This window comes from Hypanus sabinus, chromosome 4, assembly GCF_030144855.1.
Source record: "Hypanus sabinus isolate sHypSab1 chromosome 4, sHypSab1.hap1, whole genome shotgun sequence".
In the NCBI taxonomy this organism is placed as follows: Eukaryota; Metazoa; Chordata; class Chondrichthyes; order Myliobatiformes; family Dasyatidae; genus Hypanus; species Hypanus sabinus.
Window position 1 is genome coordinate 142789744 of NC_082709.1, and position 17169 is coordinate 142806912.

The 17169-nt window shown below is 37.5% G+C and overlaps 1 protein-coding gene across 2 annotated transcripts in view; it reads left to right on the plus strand.

Annotated features, from left to right (window-relative positions):
* sytl5 (synaptotagmin-like 5) overlaps window positions 1-17169 on the plus strand; it is a 182020-nt gene that overhangs the window by 145208 nt on the left and 19643 nt on the right. For both annotated transcript variants that reach the window (XM_059968237.1, XM_059968236.1), the window contains 5 exons: window positions 5371-5446; window positions 6407-6524; window positions 9606-9712; window positions 11421-11525; window positions 15169-15347. In XM_059968237.1, the coding sequence (XP_059824220.1) occupies window positions 5371-5446; window positions 6407-6524; window positions 9606-9712; window positions 11421-11525; window positions 15169-15347 (585 nt within the window). The remainder of the gene's footprint in view (window positions 1-5370; window positions 5447-6406; window positions 6525-9605; window positions 9713-11420; window positions 11526-15168; window positions 15348-17169) is intronic.

Consider the following 17169-nt stretch of genomic DNA (forward strand, 5'->3'; position numbering starts at 1 on the left):
ATTAAGACTGAGCATGATGAGTAGGTTATGAAAATTTTTGTTGCCTGCGTGTTTGAGAAACACCTCACTGATATAGTCAAACTGCTCAAGGTGCTCTAAGCTGTCTCAGATGCTACCTTACACTGCTGATAGATTTAACAATTGTACACCGATTCATCTGCCTCCTCCCCATTGAACATCCAAAAAATTTAACGATTGTTTCTCCACCAAAACTCCTCTCTCTCTGCCCACTGTTGATCATTATTGTTGCTCTTTTTCCATAGCAATAGGATTATTGTTTCTTTGTGTATGGTCATTTTGACATTGTTATTTTATATACTGTACATTTATCGGTTTTGATCTTTTTCATCAAAGGTCTTCTTAAAGCTTAATTTCTGTGAAAATCAATTTAATTATTATTTTCGCCAATCCATTCATCTCAATTTTCAGTTTCCGTCTCCTAATCTTGACCAAAATGAGTGGCTTGTTTTGACCTGATTTATGTGTTATGCTTTAAAACTTTGCATGACACGTCCTCTCAGTCATAGTGGAGGTAACTGAGTTTGTTGAGCTTGTTCCAGATTATGAAATCATAATTTTTATTCTTCACTGGTTTTCTAGTGTATTTTTTTAAAATCTCATTTTATTTTATTGAGATACAGAGCTGAATAGGTCCTTTGAGCCACACTGTCCAGGAATTCCCCAAATTAATCCTAGCCTAATCATGGGACAATTTCCAATGACTAATTAACCAAACTGGCATATCTTTGGACTGGGAGGAAACCAACTCACCCGAAGAACATACAGGCAGTGGCGGGAATTGAACCCAAGTCACCTGTACTGTAAAGCATTGTGCTAACCTCTACACTACTGTGCCACCCTTAAGTAGCATTGTTAAAACTGTACCCCAAAACAAAAGATTACCTTTACCATTCCTCAATGGAATGAGATGGGAAAAGGTGACAATGGCAGTATTGTTTCATTGGAACATGAGTAATTTTATGACAAACGCAAGCATCCACTTCAAACCTCAAAGCATCAGCTTAGCCTTTCACACGTGACAATATGGAACAAGTGAGTTAGTATTAAAGTAGATTCACAGCCAGGTTCAAGGCGTAGATAATCTAATCAAATCCCTCACTTTAGAACAGACATGAGGAGGAATTCCTTTAGTCAAAGGGCGGTTAATCTGTAGAACTCATTGCCACAGACAGCTGTGGAGTCCAAGTTATTAGGTGTATTTAATGTGGATGTTGATAGATTATGGTGAGAAGGCAGGAGAATAGGGTGGAGAGGGAAAATAAATCAGCCATGATCAAGTGGCACAGCAGACTCGATGGCTAATTCTGCTCCTATCTTATGCTCTAAGTATGAAGTCTTCTTTCAATTGATATCTAGAGAAAGTGGCTGTAATGATCAAGCAGATGTTTATTTTCTGTACTTGTATGTTTACTTAGCCCATCAATGCTGTTCCATGCTAATTGCTAGGGAAAACAAAGTTTTATTTGTGGCAGATAGTAAAGGGCAGTCTTAATGCAGCCTGGCCAATCTATCAGGAAGTAGATTTGAGGTTAATCATTGAAAACCTAAAACAAAAATTTTAAACCTTATGAATTTTCCCTCCTGCATTTTTCTAAACCTTTCTGGAAAACTCCCCTACCCAACTCTTTTCTTCCATATTAGCAGTGCCATCTACTTCTATAAATTTTTGAATGTCAGTCAAAATTTTTTTGATCCCCATTGGTAATATTATCCATTTTTGAAGTGACTTGTGTATTGTCTTTGATAGAATAGTCCTTAAGAGACTTTTCTTTTCACTCCATGTCGGTAATTGCATTTCCATGTGTTGTACAGATAGTGTTTGTGGAGTGAACATTAAAGTTAGTGACTTTGATTCTTCAGGATATATAATTTTTAATTGACACCCATGCAATTACTGATGGTGTAGATTGGTCTGTTTAAGGAGTGGAAGTTATTTCTTAGAACTCTTGTAAATTAACATCCTGGTAGCGTTGCTTAATATGATCTATCTCTAATTAGGAGTTCACCAGATGGAGGCCAGTACTAAATAAACTGACTAATTGTCAATAATAAAACAGAATTCCTGATTGCAAACTTAGAATTAATAAAAATGTTTGATTATAAATATTGAAATTTTCCATTTGAATGTATGATTTTGTATTTTTGAAAAGGCATAATGTTCCTTTGCCTTAATAAGCAGAGGAATACATTAAAGTTACCTTCTCTACAAAAAAGGCCAAGCCAAAACAGAATGAAAAATTGGCTTTATTTTCATTATGATGTATTAACTTTCTTTGTATTGGTGAACTTAATGATTAAGTAACATTATAATAGTCACAGAGGAGAGGTGCCATGGAGATAGGCCATCCTCCTCACCAGGTTTGTGCCAACCATTAGGCATCCATGTTATATTAAGCCCATGCTAATTGTTTTCTGTTCTCCCCACATTCTCATCAACACATCTACCAGGAGGCATCTAGACTGGAGGCAAATTAGGGTAGCTAATTAATCTAAAAATACACACCTTTGGGATGTAGCAGGAAGCTCATGTAATCACACAGTGAATAGTGCTGGTTGTGTGGAATTTGCATGGAATCTGGGATGGACCTAAGGTATAGCAAAAAGTTGATTCTTAGCTTAAACTAATAAAACTAGTATCTCTCCCATTTCTGCTAATTTCCCCCTCTTCACTTGAGATTAGAACCAGCCTCCAAATCCTTTCCCCTTTCTCTATGGCCACTTGAGCTGTCAGAGTCTCCTCCTCCTCCCTTATTTCTGGCCAGCCTGTGGCCACATAACATCCTATTGGTACCATTTGGGCACTGCACCAGTTCTTCACAGACACCTTACTTCATATTATATTTTTTAAAATCTTCATCCCTCTTGCCTATGAGCCCTCCACATTTAAAATCTTTGTTCAGGTTTCTGAAAGAGAGCTTTAAGAAAAAAGTAATTAGTTTCTCTCTGATCTTTTCCACAACTATATAACAACATTCTAGTCAGGTTTATAGCTTTCAACCAGTACAGGAATATTCCTAATCAAAGTAATAATAATCGGTACCTTGTCCTCCAAACATTCTGCAGACTTAGGTACAATTCGTCCTTTCCATTGCCAGCAATATTTCAAAACATATGTCAGTAATAATAAATCTGATTCTGATTCCCTAATAATAGCTGACATGTAAATAAATGGGTAAAACTAGAACTAATTGAGGGCCACTTAATTTTGCTGGCAGTGGAAAGAAAGAATGCAGAACAGTTGAGGGGCAAGGTACTGATTGACATTACTTTGGACGAGGATATTTCTGTACTGGGTGAAAGCTATAAACTTGACTTGGGGGTATTTAAATAGTTGTTCAAAAGCTGAAATAAATAGTATTTGTATCATTTGCTTCATGGTCTCTCAGAACATTATTCAGGGATTCAGCATGAAGATGCTCATAAGTGCAGAAGCTGAGCATTGATGAAGGTAGAGCAGCGGATGTAGTGTATATGGATTTCAGTAAAGCATTTGATTAGGTTCCCCATGTGAGGCTCATTCAGAAAGTAAAGAGGCATGGGATCCAAGGAGACCTTGCTTTGTGGATCAAGAATTGGCTTGACCACAGAAGGCAAAGGGTGGTTGTGGGTGGCTCAAATTCTACATGGAGGACGGTGACCAGTGATGACCTTTGTGATCTTTATGATTGACCAGGATGAGGATATAGAAGGATGGGTTAATAAGTTTGCTGATGACACAAAAATTGGGGGTGTTGTGGGTGGTCTGGAGCGTTGTCTGAGGTTTCAGTGCAGAAATGGATGCAGAAATGGGCTGAGAAGTGGCAGGTGGAGTTCAACCCAGATAAGTGTGAAGTGGTTCATTTTGGAAGGTCAAATTTGAAGACAGAATATAATATTAATGGTGAGTCTCTCGGCAGTGTGGAGGATCAGCAAGATCTTGAGGTCCGAGTCCATAGGACACTCAGAGCTGCTGTGCAGGTTGACAGTGTTAAGAATGTAGAGGAAAGTGTTGCCCTTCATCGACTATGGAATTGAGTTCAAGAGCTGTGAGGTAATGTTACATCTTTATAAGACCTTAGTTAGACCCCATTTGGAGTACTGTGTTCAGTTATGGTCGCCTCACTACAGGAAGGATGTGGATACTATAGAGACAGTGCAGAGGAGATTTACAAGAATTTTGCTTAGATTGGGGAGCATGCCTTATGAGAATAGGTTGAGTGGACTTGGCCTTTTCACCTTGGAGCAACAGAGGATGAGAGGTGACCTGATTGAGGTGTACAAGATGATGAGAGGCATTGATGGGATAACCAGAGGCTTTTTCCCAGGGCTGAAATGGCCTTAGCGAGAGAGCACAGTTTTAAGGTGCTTGGAAGCAGGTACAAGGGGGTAAGTTTTTCACACAGAGGGTGGTGGACGTGTGGAATGCACTGTCAGCAAAGGTGGTAGAGGCGGATACAATAGGGTCTTTTAAGAAGCTCTCAGATAGGTACATGGGGCTTAGAAAAATAGAGGGCTATGTGGTAGGGAAATTCTAGACAGTTTCTAGAGTAGGTTACATGGTCAGCACAACATTGTGGGCTGAAGGGCCTATGATGCGCTGTAGATTTCTATGTTTCTATGCTTCATGAGAGTAGGGATGCAGATTACAGTCCTGATAACTTTCCAGTGATGCCAAACAGGTTCCAGGAAAGTGCAAATGTATACTGTGGTATTTCAGATACTATGGAAAATGCTAGTCTTGAGTCCTAAGTTAAACCACCAATGCAGGATGGGAGGCTAAAATAGTAAAAGGTGTATTGCATTTGAGACAAATTCAAGGAAGCACATTTACATGTAAAACAATTTAATACCTGGGATAATTGGGCAGTGAACAGAGTAAAAATTTCTGAGCTTATTTTAAAATGAATTGGATTATCTGAAGAGAATGCTCGAGATTTCTATGGGAGGTTACAACAGACTCAATATTTATCATTTGTATTTAGAAGTTGGACAGGCAGCGTTAAACTTTGTTTACAGAACACTTGGAGCAGCAGGTTGATAGAGAATGCCAAAACAACAGTGTACATGTAGACCTGTATGATCAGCAGTTTTCATATTAAATATCAGGCAGAATCTGTATTGTATTGAAATGCTGGTGTACAGCTCCAGCTACCAGGATTGCACTCGGTGCATGTCACAGGTATAGAAAGTGTGCCATTTCACTGCACAGCAAGCCAAAGTCTCTAAAAATCCTTCCTCAAAAGTAAAACTCTGTAAAAGCTGGAGCTTGGCTTGTAGTGTTACCAAGCTGTCTTTTGGCTTCCTCATTTACGATCGAGGCCAGCACAATTCAAGTAGTCGCTGACAGTCATTTCTGTTTGTTAATCACAGCAGGATGGCTACACCGGTACCACAGATCTCACCAGCGTCCAGTAAACAAAGTCTTGTATCAGATTATGGGAAGAAGGTAAATTGAACATCTTTGTTCCAAAACTTCACATTGAGAATATAATTAAAGAAAATTAAATCCAGTCTTGTTAAGCATGCAGATTAATTCTTCATTAAAATTTTCATAAGCTCTATTGCCTTGATGGATGTTACTACTGTTCCTGCATTAGTGTATATTATGTATAACTGTGAAATCAATGCTTTGATATCAGATTTTAATTAGGTATTTGCCAGGTAAGTAGTAAATGCAATGTTGTATTAATCTACTTCTTGGTGGAAGATAATTAATGTTTTTGGAAATATTGCATTTGAGGAAAAAAAATTACCTATACAAACATTCCTTGCCCCTCAAAAAATAACATAAGCACATGTTTTGCTACTGATTTGGAACACATCAATTTAATTGCTGATTCAAAAGTGAAATGGAAGAATGGGGCTTGTGTAGAAGAAGATGAGGTGTCTGGATTAGGTCATGAAATGGGGCTGCAAAAAATCTGAATCTTATTTGCGTTGAAATTCTTATGATTGTGAATTGAGAAAAACAGTATTACAAATTGTAAAGCAAAGTAAATGAAAATATTTAATAGACAGATGACAGCAATCAGTTTGAGCTGTTTTTCTCGCCTCCCGCCACTTTGGATATTCCAGCTGCCCAAGGGAACTGTTACCTCACACAATGACCAATATGAATATCTGCCCATGTTACTTCTACAGCAGGTCAGAGGGCCTTAAATGGTAAAATTGTCTGACTACAGAAATCTTTGCTAAGTTTGGGAACTTGAGTACTCCATCCGTGATGCATATTCCACACAATTCCCTATATGTTGAAAGCATGTTTTTAAGTTTAAAAAGACACACTTCTCATCTGTTAAGCACTATCATTCTGACTTTTAAAAGAGTTTAAACAAAATATTTTTATCAAAAAGTTCTTTCAAAAATATAGTTTTGCTCTAATTTATACGTTATGCTTTGATTCCAGGCAAGATCTACAGAAAGTATTGACTCGTTATCAATTAGTAACAGTGTGACTGAGGGCCTGTCCAGGGGAAAGCACAATCTGCCTACAATAGAAATTTCAAAATATTCAATTTCATCAGGTTTGTGCATGACTATGCCATGATTCTTAACTGATGCTCGCATAGCTGAAGGCTGAGATTCTAAGCGATTCAAAGTAAATTCACTTTTTTGTGGACATTCCCAGTAAGTGCAAAGAAACACAATAGAATCAATGAAAAAGTGCACACGATAAAGATGGAAAAACAGTCATTGTGTAAACACAACAAAATGAAAATATGAAAAAAAAACGATAAATAAATAATATCGAGAACACAAGTTGCAGAGTCCTTAAAAGTGAGTCCATGGGTGTGAAATCAGTTTAGTGTCAGGGTGAGTAAAAATATCCCCTTTCTCAATCAAGAGCCCGATGGTTGAGGGGTAAAAACTGTTCCTGAACCTGAAGGTGTGGGACTTGAGCCTCCTATACCTCAAGCTGAAAATAGCTGAAATAAATTAACAAAATATTCAGTTATTCAATGAAATTTCCACTCCTTAACTGGGTTGGAAGATGTGATGGGTGGATAATTTCCTTTATATGGTGCCTTTGCAATCTTTAAAAGGGCTTGGAAAGGAGTAAGTGCAGTGTTAACCATTCTGGTCTGCGTCATGGCTATATTCTTTTAGATCAATTACTTGTGATATTTTTAACTGTCAGGACAGTACTTATTTCCAGAAAGCTGCTCTAACATATTTTCCAGGAAATAGTTTCACCGAAGACAAAATTATCTTTACATACTAGCTTCATTTTCTACCCACAGTATAACAAAATGCCTCTTCTTCCTCTCAAAGCAATGTTACTCTTCTTCACTACTTTACCTAGGAAGTACAATGATTGTAAACAGACTGTAACCTTGCCCACAACACTAAAATATAAAACAGAGCAGTATAGCACAGGAACATAATATTGTGCCGAACTAGTTAAATTATTAGTTAAGTACCCAACAAAACGAATCCCTACACAACATCTATATCCTCTGTTTCCTGCACATTCAATTGCCTTTCTAAGAGTCTAATGAATATCCCCACCGTATTTGCCCTGCTCATCTCTCTTGAATTTACTCCCTCTAACCTTGAAAGCATGCCTGTAGTATTAGACATTTCAACCCAGGGAAAAAGATACTGGCCGTCTCCTCTATCTATGTATCTCATAATATTATACACCTCTATCATATCTCTCCACTCCAGAGAAGACAAGTTTGTCAAAGTGAAGTTTAATTGTTATTCAGCCAATGTGAATATCCATGAAATCAACCAAACAAAGCAGTATTGCTTTGGGGCCGAGGTGCAAGGCAGAACCGACAGTCACACAGAGCACAAGGCACATATAGCACATATTAGGTATCAGTAAAACACAGCGGCACACAGAAGAAATATAGTCCAGGACCCTGAGTTGACGAAAGTTGCAGAAGTCTGCAGTCACACCCAATGCAGCTTGTCTTCTGCCAAGTGAACGTAGGGCAGTAGCGACTCCACGCTACACCGCCTCTGACACCCATCTCCTGGTGGCTGTGAAGAGGAGACACAGCAGCTTGAGGCCGAGTCCTTGCTACATCTGAGGCTGTCCGCCATTAAGTCAGTGAAATGGTCTTGCAACATCCCATGTCAACAATGTCCAACAGAGTTTTGTGATCACAAAAGAAGTGACTGGCTGTTAGACAGCACACCGCCTTCGTGCACTGATGACTCTAATGCTTCAGCGTGATCTGCACCAAGTTCAGGTCCTTCAGTTTCTCTACCAACCAGCAACTCGCTGATGGGATAGGTCAGGACTACTTAAGTACTTAATATCCAGCAGGGTCTTGCGATCTTAAAAAATGTTTAAAAAGTACAGTAACCCGTAGTAGGTGCTGCAGTCCCAAGCTCTCCTTGTAGCACATACCCTTTAGTCTACACAGCAATCCTGGTAAACCTCTTCTGCATTCTCTCCAAATCCTGGACGTCCTTCCCATAATGAGACAGCCATAACTGAATGAAATACTCCAGATCCAGCCTAGCTAAAATTTCATAAAACTGCAACATAACATCCTGACTCTTGAACTCAATTCTTTGACTTATGAAAGCAAGCATGCTATATGTCATCTTTACCACTCTATCAACCTGTGCAAACACTTTCAGGAAGCCATGACATGGTCTCCAAGATCCCTCTACATATCAACACTGTTAAGGCTCTTGCCATTAACAGTGTACTGGCTCTTTACATGTTGTCTCTCAAAGTTCAATCCTTCACGTTTGGTCGGATTAAACTTCATCTGCTATCTTTCCACCCATATCTACAATTGATCTATATCCATTTTCCAGTCCTGCACTATCTGCCTCACCACCACCAATTTTCATATTATCTGCAAATTTACTAACTCCAGATCATTTATATAAAACATGCACAGCAGAGGTCCCAGTTTGGATCTCTGTTGAATACCACTGGTCGCAGACCTCCAGCCAGAATAAATTAATCGATTCAACCAGCTCCCACATGACTTGGAACATTGACTTCCAGCCAATGTTACTAAAGATAGCCCTAACCACTCAAGCCCACATGTTAATGATTAGAGAATTACAAGTGGTGCATTTAAACTTGTCATTAAACAAAATACTACTCTATTAGTGTATATTAAGAAAATTAACTCGTTTCACAAGCAATACAGACAGGACTTTGGGAGAAATGAAAGAATAATTGGAAGTTTAACAGTAATCACACACTTACCACAAGTATTTCCTTTACTTGAGAACAGTCTTGCAACATGATCAACCTAGCCATGGCCTGGGAAAGACTGAAGACCTAACTTCATCCAAATGCCAGTTGATCCAATTTAGAACACACATACATAGAAAAGCTTTTAAAACAGCTTTTCTAGTCTGGCCAAAGTAATTGCAAAAACCTGCAACTTAACTCATCTGCAGAGCCACAATGATTTGGTGCAGGAAACTGTTACAGACATCCTGAGAAACATATATGTAAAAGAATCAATGTATATACCTGTACTGACTTACAGATTTTGCATAAAGCGAATACTGTCAGATATGAGTGCTTTTTTGGCATAACTGTATAAGACTGTGGGGGAAAGGGAGTTGACAATCAGGACAATCATGATTTACCTATTAATATTATGATTGCTTTGGGACAGATCGAAGCAGATCTGAGTTGGACTTGAGTGGATCCTGTGCATCCGGGATTGAGGACTCAATCAGCCTCAGATGTAAATCCGTCCCTAGAGGTCTCAATGAAGCCACGGTCAGTTGAACAGATTACTCATTCATGTACAAATGTCTTATAACCTCATGATTACTGCAAGATAGTTTTTCTATAGAATAAAATAATTGACTTTCAAAGAAAATCTTAATTTAGAAACCATGGAACTAAAAACATTGTCACCTGGGAATATAACGACTTCTGGGATGCACCATTTTAATTCCCTTGATATCCTATTATCAATCAAAAAACAGTTTCACTTAAAACTTCTTTATATACTGGTATAATTTCCTATCTGGAGTAACCAAATTCCTCATTATACTCAATTGTTTTTAAAGTGACTTGAACAGCTAATTGTAGAAATGATAAGACTTTCCTGCTGACTCTTTATGACAGTAGTGCTTCCTTTGTCCACTTGTGTAATTTTTGACTATTTTTGTTCCTTCTAATCATGAAGATACCAAGTTAGTGTATCTTGATATTTTTAACTTTATACATTATGAGAGAATGCTTCATAACATATTATCAGGGGCAAAGTCTATAGTCCAGGTCTATTTGAAGCAGCTCAATAAGCAGTGGCTTGGGTTCCCAAAGTAAATCACCAGTACATGGCTGAACCTCATAGTGTCGATCTGTTTGGCAGAATATTGCTTCTAGAAGTGGGTTTCAATTGTACAAACACTTTGAAATTTTATGCTACAACAATACAGCAATGTTTCTAACTCTGTTGTAGTATTTTTCTGTTATGACACCACCATGCATACAAGTGATGGAATTAGATTCAGAATTTGAGGATGCAGTTCCCTAAAATGAATGTGTGCTCACATGCTACTCATATTTATTCGTCGTGTACTTTTAAATGTTCTCTTACTCATTAGAATTTATGAGTTACTTTGACATCTTCATAAGCCTCCATCAAAGAGCGGAGATTTAGCTTGAATTCACCATGGGCAGTTAATTATGTGATGTGGTCAGCCATCTGAAGGATGCACCTGAACTATCCAGGCATCCAGCTAATAATCAGGTCAGAGTTAGGAAAATTGTTCTCCTTGCTGTCGGTCAGAACACCTGAAGCCCATTTAGCCTCCTGTTTACGCTGAGTGAGCTACAATTTTCTTTAATATTCTTAAACTCTCATCTCATGAATGTGAAAAACATTACCAGCAATCTGTTCCAATCTGAATTAAAATCAATGCAACAATTTAACAGGGATTGGATCTGTATGTGACTCAATGCAAACGTTAGTATTCGCTTAAATGTTAAGATTGCTTAGATCACTGTGTGCCAGGTAAAATTATTGCACTTACTACTTCAACAGCAAACTCCATAGATATTGGTTAAAGTCAATAATTTTCCTTACTAACTAATTATTACCAAGTATGAAATTTCTTGTAGGTTACCCTAAGTAACTTCTGGTAATCTAACAAATGAAAAGAAAATAGCAAAATGATACTGTTTTCTTCTTTAGCCTTGACTGTTATTTCTGGCACAATGACAGCTATAGTAACTCGAGCTTCTGAACACCTATCATCAGTGCACTGTTTACTCGTACCAGGATTTTGCATTGGGCTGTGTCAGGGGAGACAAATGTACCACCTTAAATGGGAAAATCTAAAATGGATTGTCACATTTTTTGGCCCTGCTCTCATATAATGTTAACTAACAAACTTAAATTCATATCATCTTATTGCAAACAGAAAGTCATATCAAAAGTGATTTTCCTATATTCACTATATGACATGACTTACAGGATTACCTTGATGAAGATGACTTTGATGAAGAAGACATTGATGATTTGGTCTCTATGTATCGCCCAAACAATGAGAGAAACAGTCTGGGAAGTGGGCTTTCTGTAGTAAGTTTGAAACTAATGTCTGTGATATCAATTGAATCTTACTATTCACAATAGATTACTGTGTTAATCTTTAATAATGATAAAGTCATTGTTATGGTAGGTTGATCACTCTAATGATTTACGTAGTGCCCACTAATGTCCTAGAACATGGTTCAGATATACTAACCGTTCAGGTGGTAAAGGGAGGGTCTCCCCTGTTAATTATTTGATCAGTTCCAAAGCAATTCTCATTCAGCACAAAACTGTTTGTACTTTGGCTGCACTAGACTCACACATCTTAGTTTGGAAATTGGAGTAGGTTCTTTACTTTGTGCTTAACTCTCCTGCAGTAGAGTTCTTAATGTTTTTACTTGTGCCTGAAATGAGATTAAATGCTTCCCAGTATTGGCCTTTTAAATAAATGCACGATACTGATGTCTTCTAAACACAGATTTCTAATCTGTACGCAATCGTAACTATGTAATGAAAAATTAATGAGCTGGATTACATCACTGCTCTGGATACAGATCATGTTAGTGAACGAGTACAACAAACCCAAACAGCATCAAAAATAGTTTATAAAAATAGATGTTCTAAATTAAAATATATATGCTAGAAGGTTAAAACAATTATCGGAAATTTCATAGTCTGTATTTTTTGGTAGAAGGAGACTGAGAAACCAAGTGGCTACTACAGAATGTGCTAATGATTATCAAAACAAATCCTTATCAATGATTATCAAAACACTTTTCCCTTGGTTGTGTTATTAGTGCTTTGCCTTCTCAAATTTAACTCTTAATTTATACTGTAAATTGGTTAAGTATTAATGGGCTATTCAGAATACATTTAAAGAGAAGAAAGATGGGCTCATTTTGATTTCATTTTAGACATCATGTTAGCATCTTTAATATGCTGCTTTAGAAAACCTTTCCTTTTCACAAGAAACTGCACTTTTGAAATGTGACTGAATCTCTTGTATTCCAAATAGCTTTTCAAATGTATTAATGTTGAAAATCTTGTCCTTATGCAAATTGACTTTCAGTGGTGTCCTTCGTTTTACTGCCATGCTGTTTGCTTACTATCACTCTGCAATGTCTTTGTATTTTTCTTCAATTATTGCCACATGCTGTAATGCTTTCCCAGTCAAGCTCTGACAAGAAGTGGACATTCCTTAATGTACCTGATCACGATGCAGACACCGTAAGTTGCTTTGCTTTCAGGTTAACTGGGTCATCTGTTTCTTACCATTTTCTTTTACAATTATACCTTTAAACATAATGACTTACTTTTTAGGAAATACAATCTGTCAAAATGTTTATATCCAAGGCAACACATTTACAGGTAGAAAAGATTAAACCTATCACCTATGAACCAAAACAGTTCATTCTTTAATGTCAGATACTGTTGGTCATTTTTTTAGAACCGTAGAGCAATTAAATGTACCATTTATTTGACTATTTGCACTATTTCAAAGATTAGGACAGCCCTGAATTTTCAATGAAAGATAGCCAAAGACTGAACAGTCTATAATAAATGGTATTATAGCACAGTTTTGCTAATAAATATTTAGCTCATTGAATCACTTAACAGTTTTCAGTCAAGAATAAATGGGTCAATATTAAATCATGCCTTTTTGTACCAATTAATAATTTTGTGAAAGTGTATGCATTTAAAATATTATTTTCCTTGAGCAGAGTAGAGTAACTTCGATGTTCTTTGACTGCTAAACTTTGATGTTAGACCAAACCTCCTTAGGTTAGCTAACAACTGATTTTCTTTGAAGTGGAGAAATGAGCCTGTGGACTGATGCCATTATGAACTGTTGGCATAGTAAATGCTACTTAAAGCAAGTTAGCTTCTATTTTATCAAGATAAGTATTGAATTTGCTATTCATTATAGAATTCCAGTTGTGTTTGGAATTACTTTATAACTACTTAGTTTCCCTTCATTAAGATCTTTCCAACCAGTAATCACTCACTCTTTGCCACACAGGAGGCAAATAACTTTCGTCCTTAAGAGGAAGTGTTTATCTTTACATTTCTTTATACATCCTTCCTACACACCAAATGTAGGACAGACGCAATATGAAAACAACAGTGAGCACAAAGCTGAATCAAATAACTAATCTCTTCATCACTTCGTTTGCATGCTGATTACCTTCAGGTCTAAAGGAGAGCTCAAAATTAAGATTGAGTTTGTTTTATGTTAACTTACTAGAATAGTTTTTTTATATATCAAACACTGGATGGGAGCCTTGCAAGTGAGGAGAAAAACAAATCTTCACACTGCAATTGAACATTTATGAAATCATTTTGAATGATCGTGGTAAAGCTTTCAAGTCTAGACAAGAAAATAATACCCTGCGAACAAAGAGAAAGGCCAAAAATGTCAATAAATTTTAGACAACCACAAAAGAAAGCTACAAAAGTCAAAAGCTATACTTTGTGCTTCTAAATTCCTAAGTGGCTTGAAGCTTTAAACGGATGAACTCAATGTGTATGACAGGTGAATAATCATCACACCTACAGTATACTGATAGATCATCTGCTCAAAGGTGAAATTAATGGAGTAAAAATCAGTTGGGCCATGAAAAATGACTCAGGTGGTTAAATTGAACTTTCACCTATTAATCCAAGTTTATTTAAGAAATTCTAAAACCTGCTTGACTTGTTTAATAACTTCAGTTATGAACCATTCTGGATAGTATTTTTTGATTTAGTAAATTTACTGCAACTAAATTCTATTTAGTTGATAAATGATAAACTGTGCACTACCTTAATGGTTATTTTGGAGCATTCCCAATATTGGACATCTAATACAATAGACGCAGCATCTAACTTTCCAATTTGATCCTTTTTCTATGATTTTTGACACCCCCTTTGATCATTTGCAGAGCTTATTATCTTCCCATCCATTCCTAACCATCCCACCCCCCCCCACCCCTGCCCCCCTCCCCAGCCACAATCTAACAACAAGGCCCACATGCCACAGACTAATTATGCTCCTGGAATGGAGCAGGGGACTCCAGTGCACCGAGGGGTGATTTAATGGCATCATTTTTAAGTGTTTGTAGTTTAATCTATCTGTTCCAAATAAAACATGCCAACTGTTCCTCTTTTGTGAATTACCCTAGTTATTGAAATGGTACTTTTCGGCAAGTTTATTTGTCATATCCACAATTCAGCCATACGATTTTTGGAAATACATTGAAAATTTAGCCAAGGGCTTAATGTAGTAGTTCTAGTTCATAGGCAATAAGCATTAGTATGCAGTAAACTAAAACATTAATTTTACCTCATTGGTTAATCTTATTGTTGACCTCTAGATCGTCATAAACTATTGTAGTGGATACTTTCTTATATAGTTACATTAAAAATTAAAAGGTTGCTCATTTTCTTATGTGTTTAAGGTTTACAACCTGTATACCCATGCCTTTATCATATTATAGATAAATTAACAATAGTATGATTCTTTTAGAGTTTTTTGTAACAAGGGATATCCTTATAAAGGAGTTATGAATGAATCATACACATTACATTTATAATAATGAGATGTATTTGATGTTCTACCTCATTCTTGCCATGTCTAAATGTTAAGGAACATGCTAATTAAACTTCAAACTCCCTCAATACATCACCTGTTGACACTAATTGTTTGTTTTAGACCAGTTTAAATAGCATGATGAGTGTCTACAGTGAAACTGGAGATTATGGCAATGTAAATATCAGTGGGGAAATTCTCCTTGGAATCAATTACAGCTACCGAAGTGGAGCATTGAGCATTTCTGTGAAAGAATGTCGCAATTTAGCTATTGCTGATGAGAAGAAACAGAGAACTGATCCGTAAGTAATAATATCCTTTTTATGTGAAGAAATAGCTTGGTTTTCAAATTAAAATAAAAGTATCGCAAGGTGTTTGGGTCAAGCTGTTCCAAATCACGATAGCTCTTCAGTATTGTTTTAACTGTCTGTCTCTACAGCACAGAAACAAGCCCTTTGGCCCAATCTTTCTCTCTCAAAGCTAGTCCCATGTGTGGATTTGACTCGTATCCCTCAGGTCTTTTCCTATCCATGTACTTTTTCCTCTGGCAACTCATCCCATACACCCTGTCAAATGTGTAGGGTGGAGATCATTGCCCCTCAGGTCCCTTTTAAATTTAGGCTCCTTTAAGCTCTGTCTCCGCTACCCTGGAAAAAGACTGTGGCTATTCAGCTTACGTAGGTCTCTCATATTCTTATAAATCTCCTCAAAGTCACCCCTCTGCTTCCTAACCTCCAGGGGAAAAAAGCCCCATTCTACCTAGTCTCTGTTTATGACTTAGGCTCTCCAATCCTGATAACATCCTTTTGGGGCTTTTCTGGAACGTTAACAGCTTCAGGACATTCTCACTAAAGCGCGGCAACCAGAACTGTTTACAATCGTTCCAAATGTGTCTTGTCATGATGTCTCAACTCTTGTGCTCAATGGCCCATCTGATGAAGGCAAACAGCACCTTCAGCACCCTGTCTGCTTGTTGCCACTTTCAGGGAACTCTGCAACGACACTCCTGTATTTCTCTGGTCTACAGCATTCTCTAGCGCCCTGCCATTCCTTGATGCACTTCCTCAGTTCAGATCTTTTTGTAATCCTGGATCCCTTCCTCACTAAATCATTCATTTGAATGACAAACAACAGTGGACTCGACATTGATACTGCAGCACAACACTGGTCACCTGTCTCCAATTCGAAAAACATCCCCCTATTACCACAGCCACACACACAGAAATGCTGGAGGAACTCAGCAGGTCAGTCAGCATCAATGGAGGGAAATGTAAAGTCAACATTTCAGGCTGAGACTCTTGTGCCTCCATTACCATACCTGCATGCATGCGTGACTCTTTGCACGCATGCATGCAGGGCTTTGTCAAAAGCATTGGTAAAGTCCACATAGACATGCTCTATTGCCCTGTCATCATTTAATCCTCTTGGGTCTCCCTCTTTAAAAAATAATTAAATCATGAGATGAAAATTCTAGGCTCAAAGCCATGTTGACTTTCCATCAGTCCTTGGCTTGTCCAATGCAGATAGATCCTGTCCCTCAGTGTCACCAATTAACTTCCCAACTACTAATGTTAGACTCAGCAGCCACAGTTCCTAGCTTGTCCTTGCAGCTCTAAATAAAGGCATAACATTAGGTACCCTACATCCTTCTGGGACTTCACCCATGGCTAATGATATCAAAGATATTCAGACAGTTATATGGATAGAAAAGGTTTTGAGTGATTGGGGCTAAACCCAGGCAAATATGGTCAGCTCTGATGACATCATAGCTGCTATGGACAAGATGGGCAGACGAGTCTTTCTATGCTGTATATCTCTGATTTGGTCAAGCCTGGACATTTATCCACCCTTGTGCTTTAAGACCTCTTCTGCAAAGGGATATGTTTCAATACAGCACAATTCTCATCCTTGAATTCCCTAAATTCTATAACCTTTCTCCATGATAAATACTGTTAAGACCATACCCATCTCCTGTAACTCCACAAACAATCATATTGATACTTAATTCTCTTCCCAGTTGCTCTTTTGCTCTTAATCTACTTACAGAATCTCTTACTATCCTGCTTTATCTTATCTGCCAAAGCTATCCTATGTTCTCTTTTTCTTTCTCCTTCTGATTTCCCT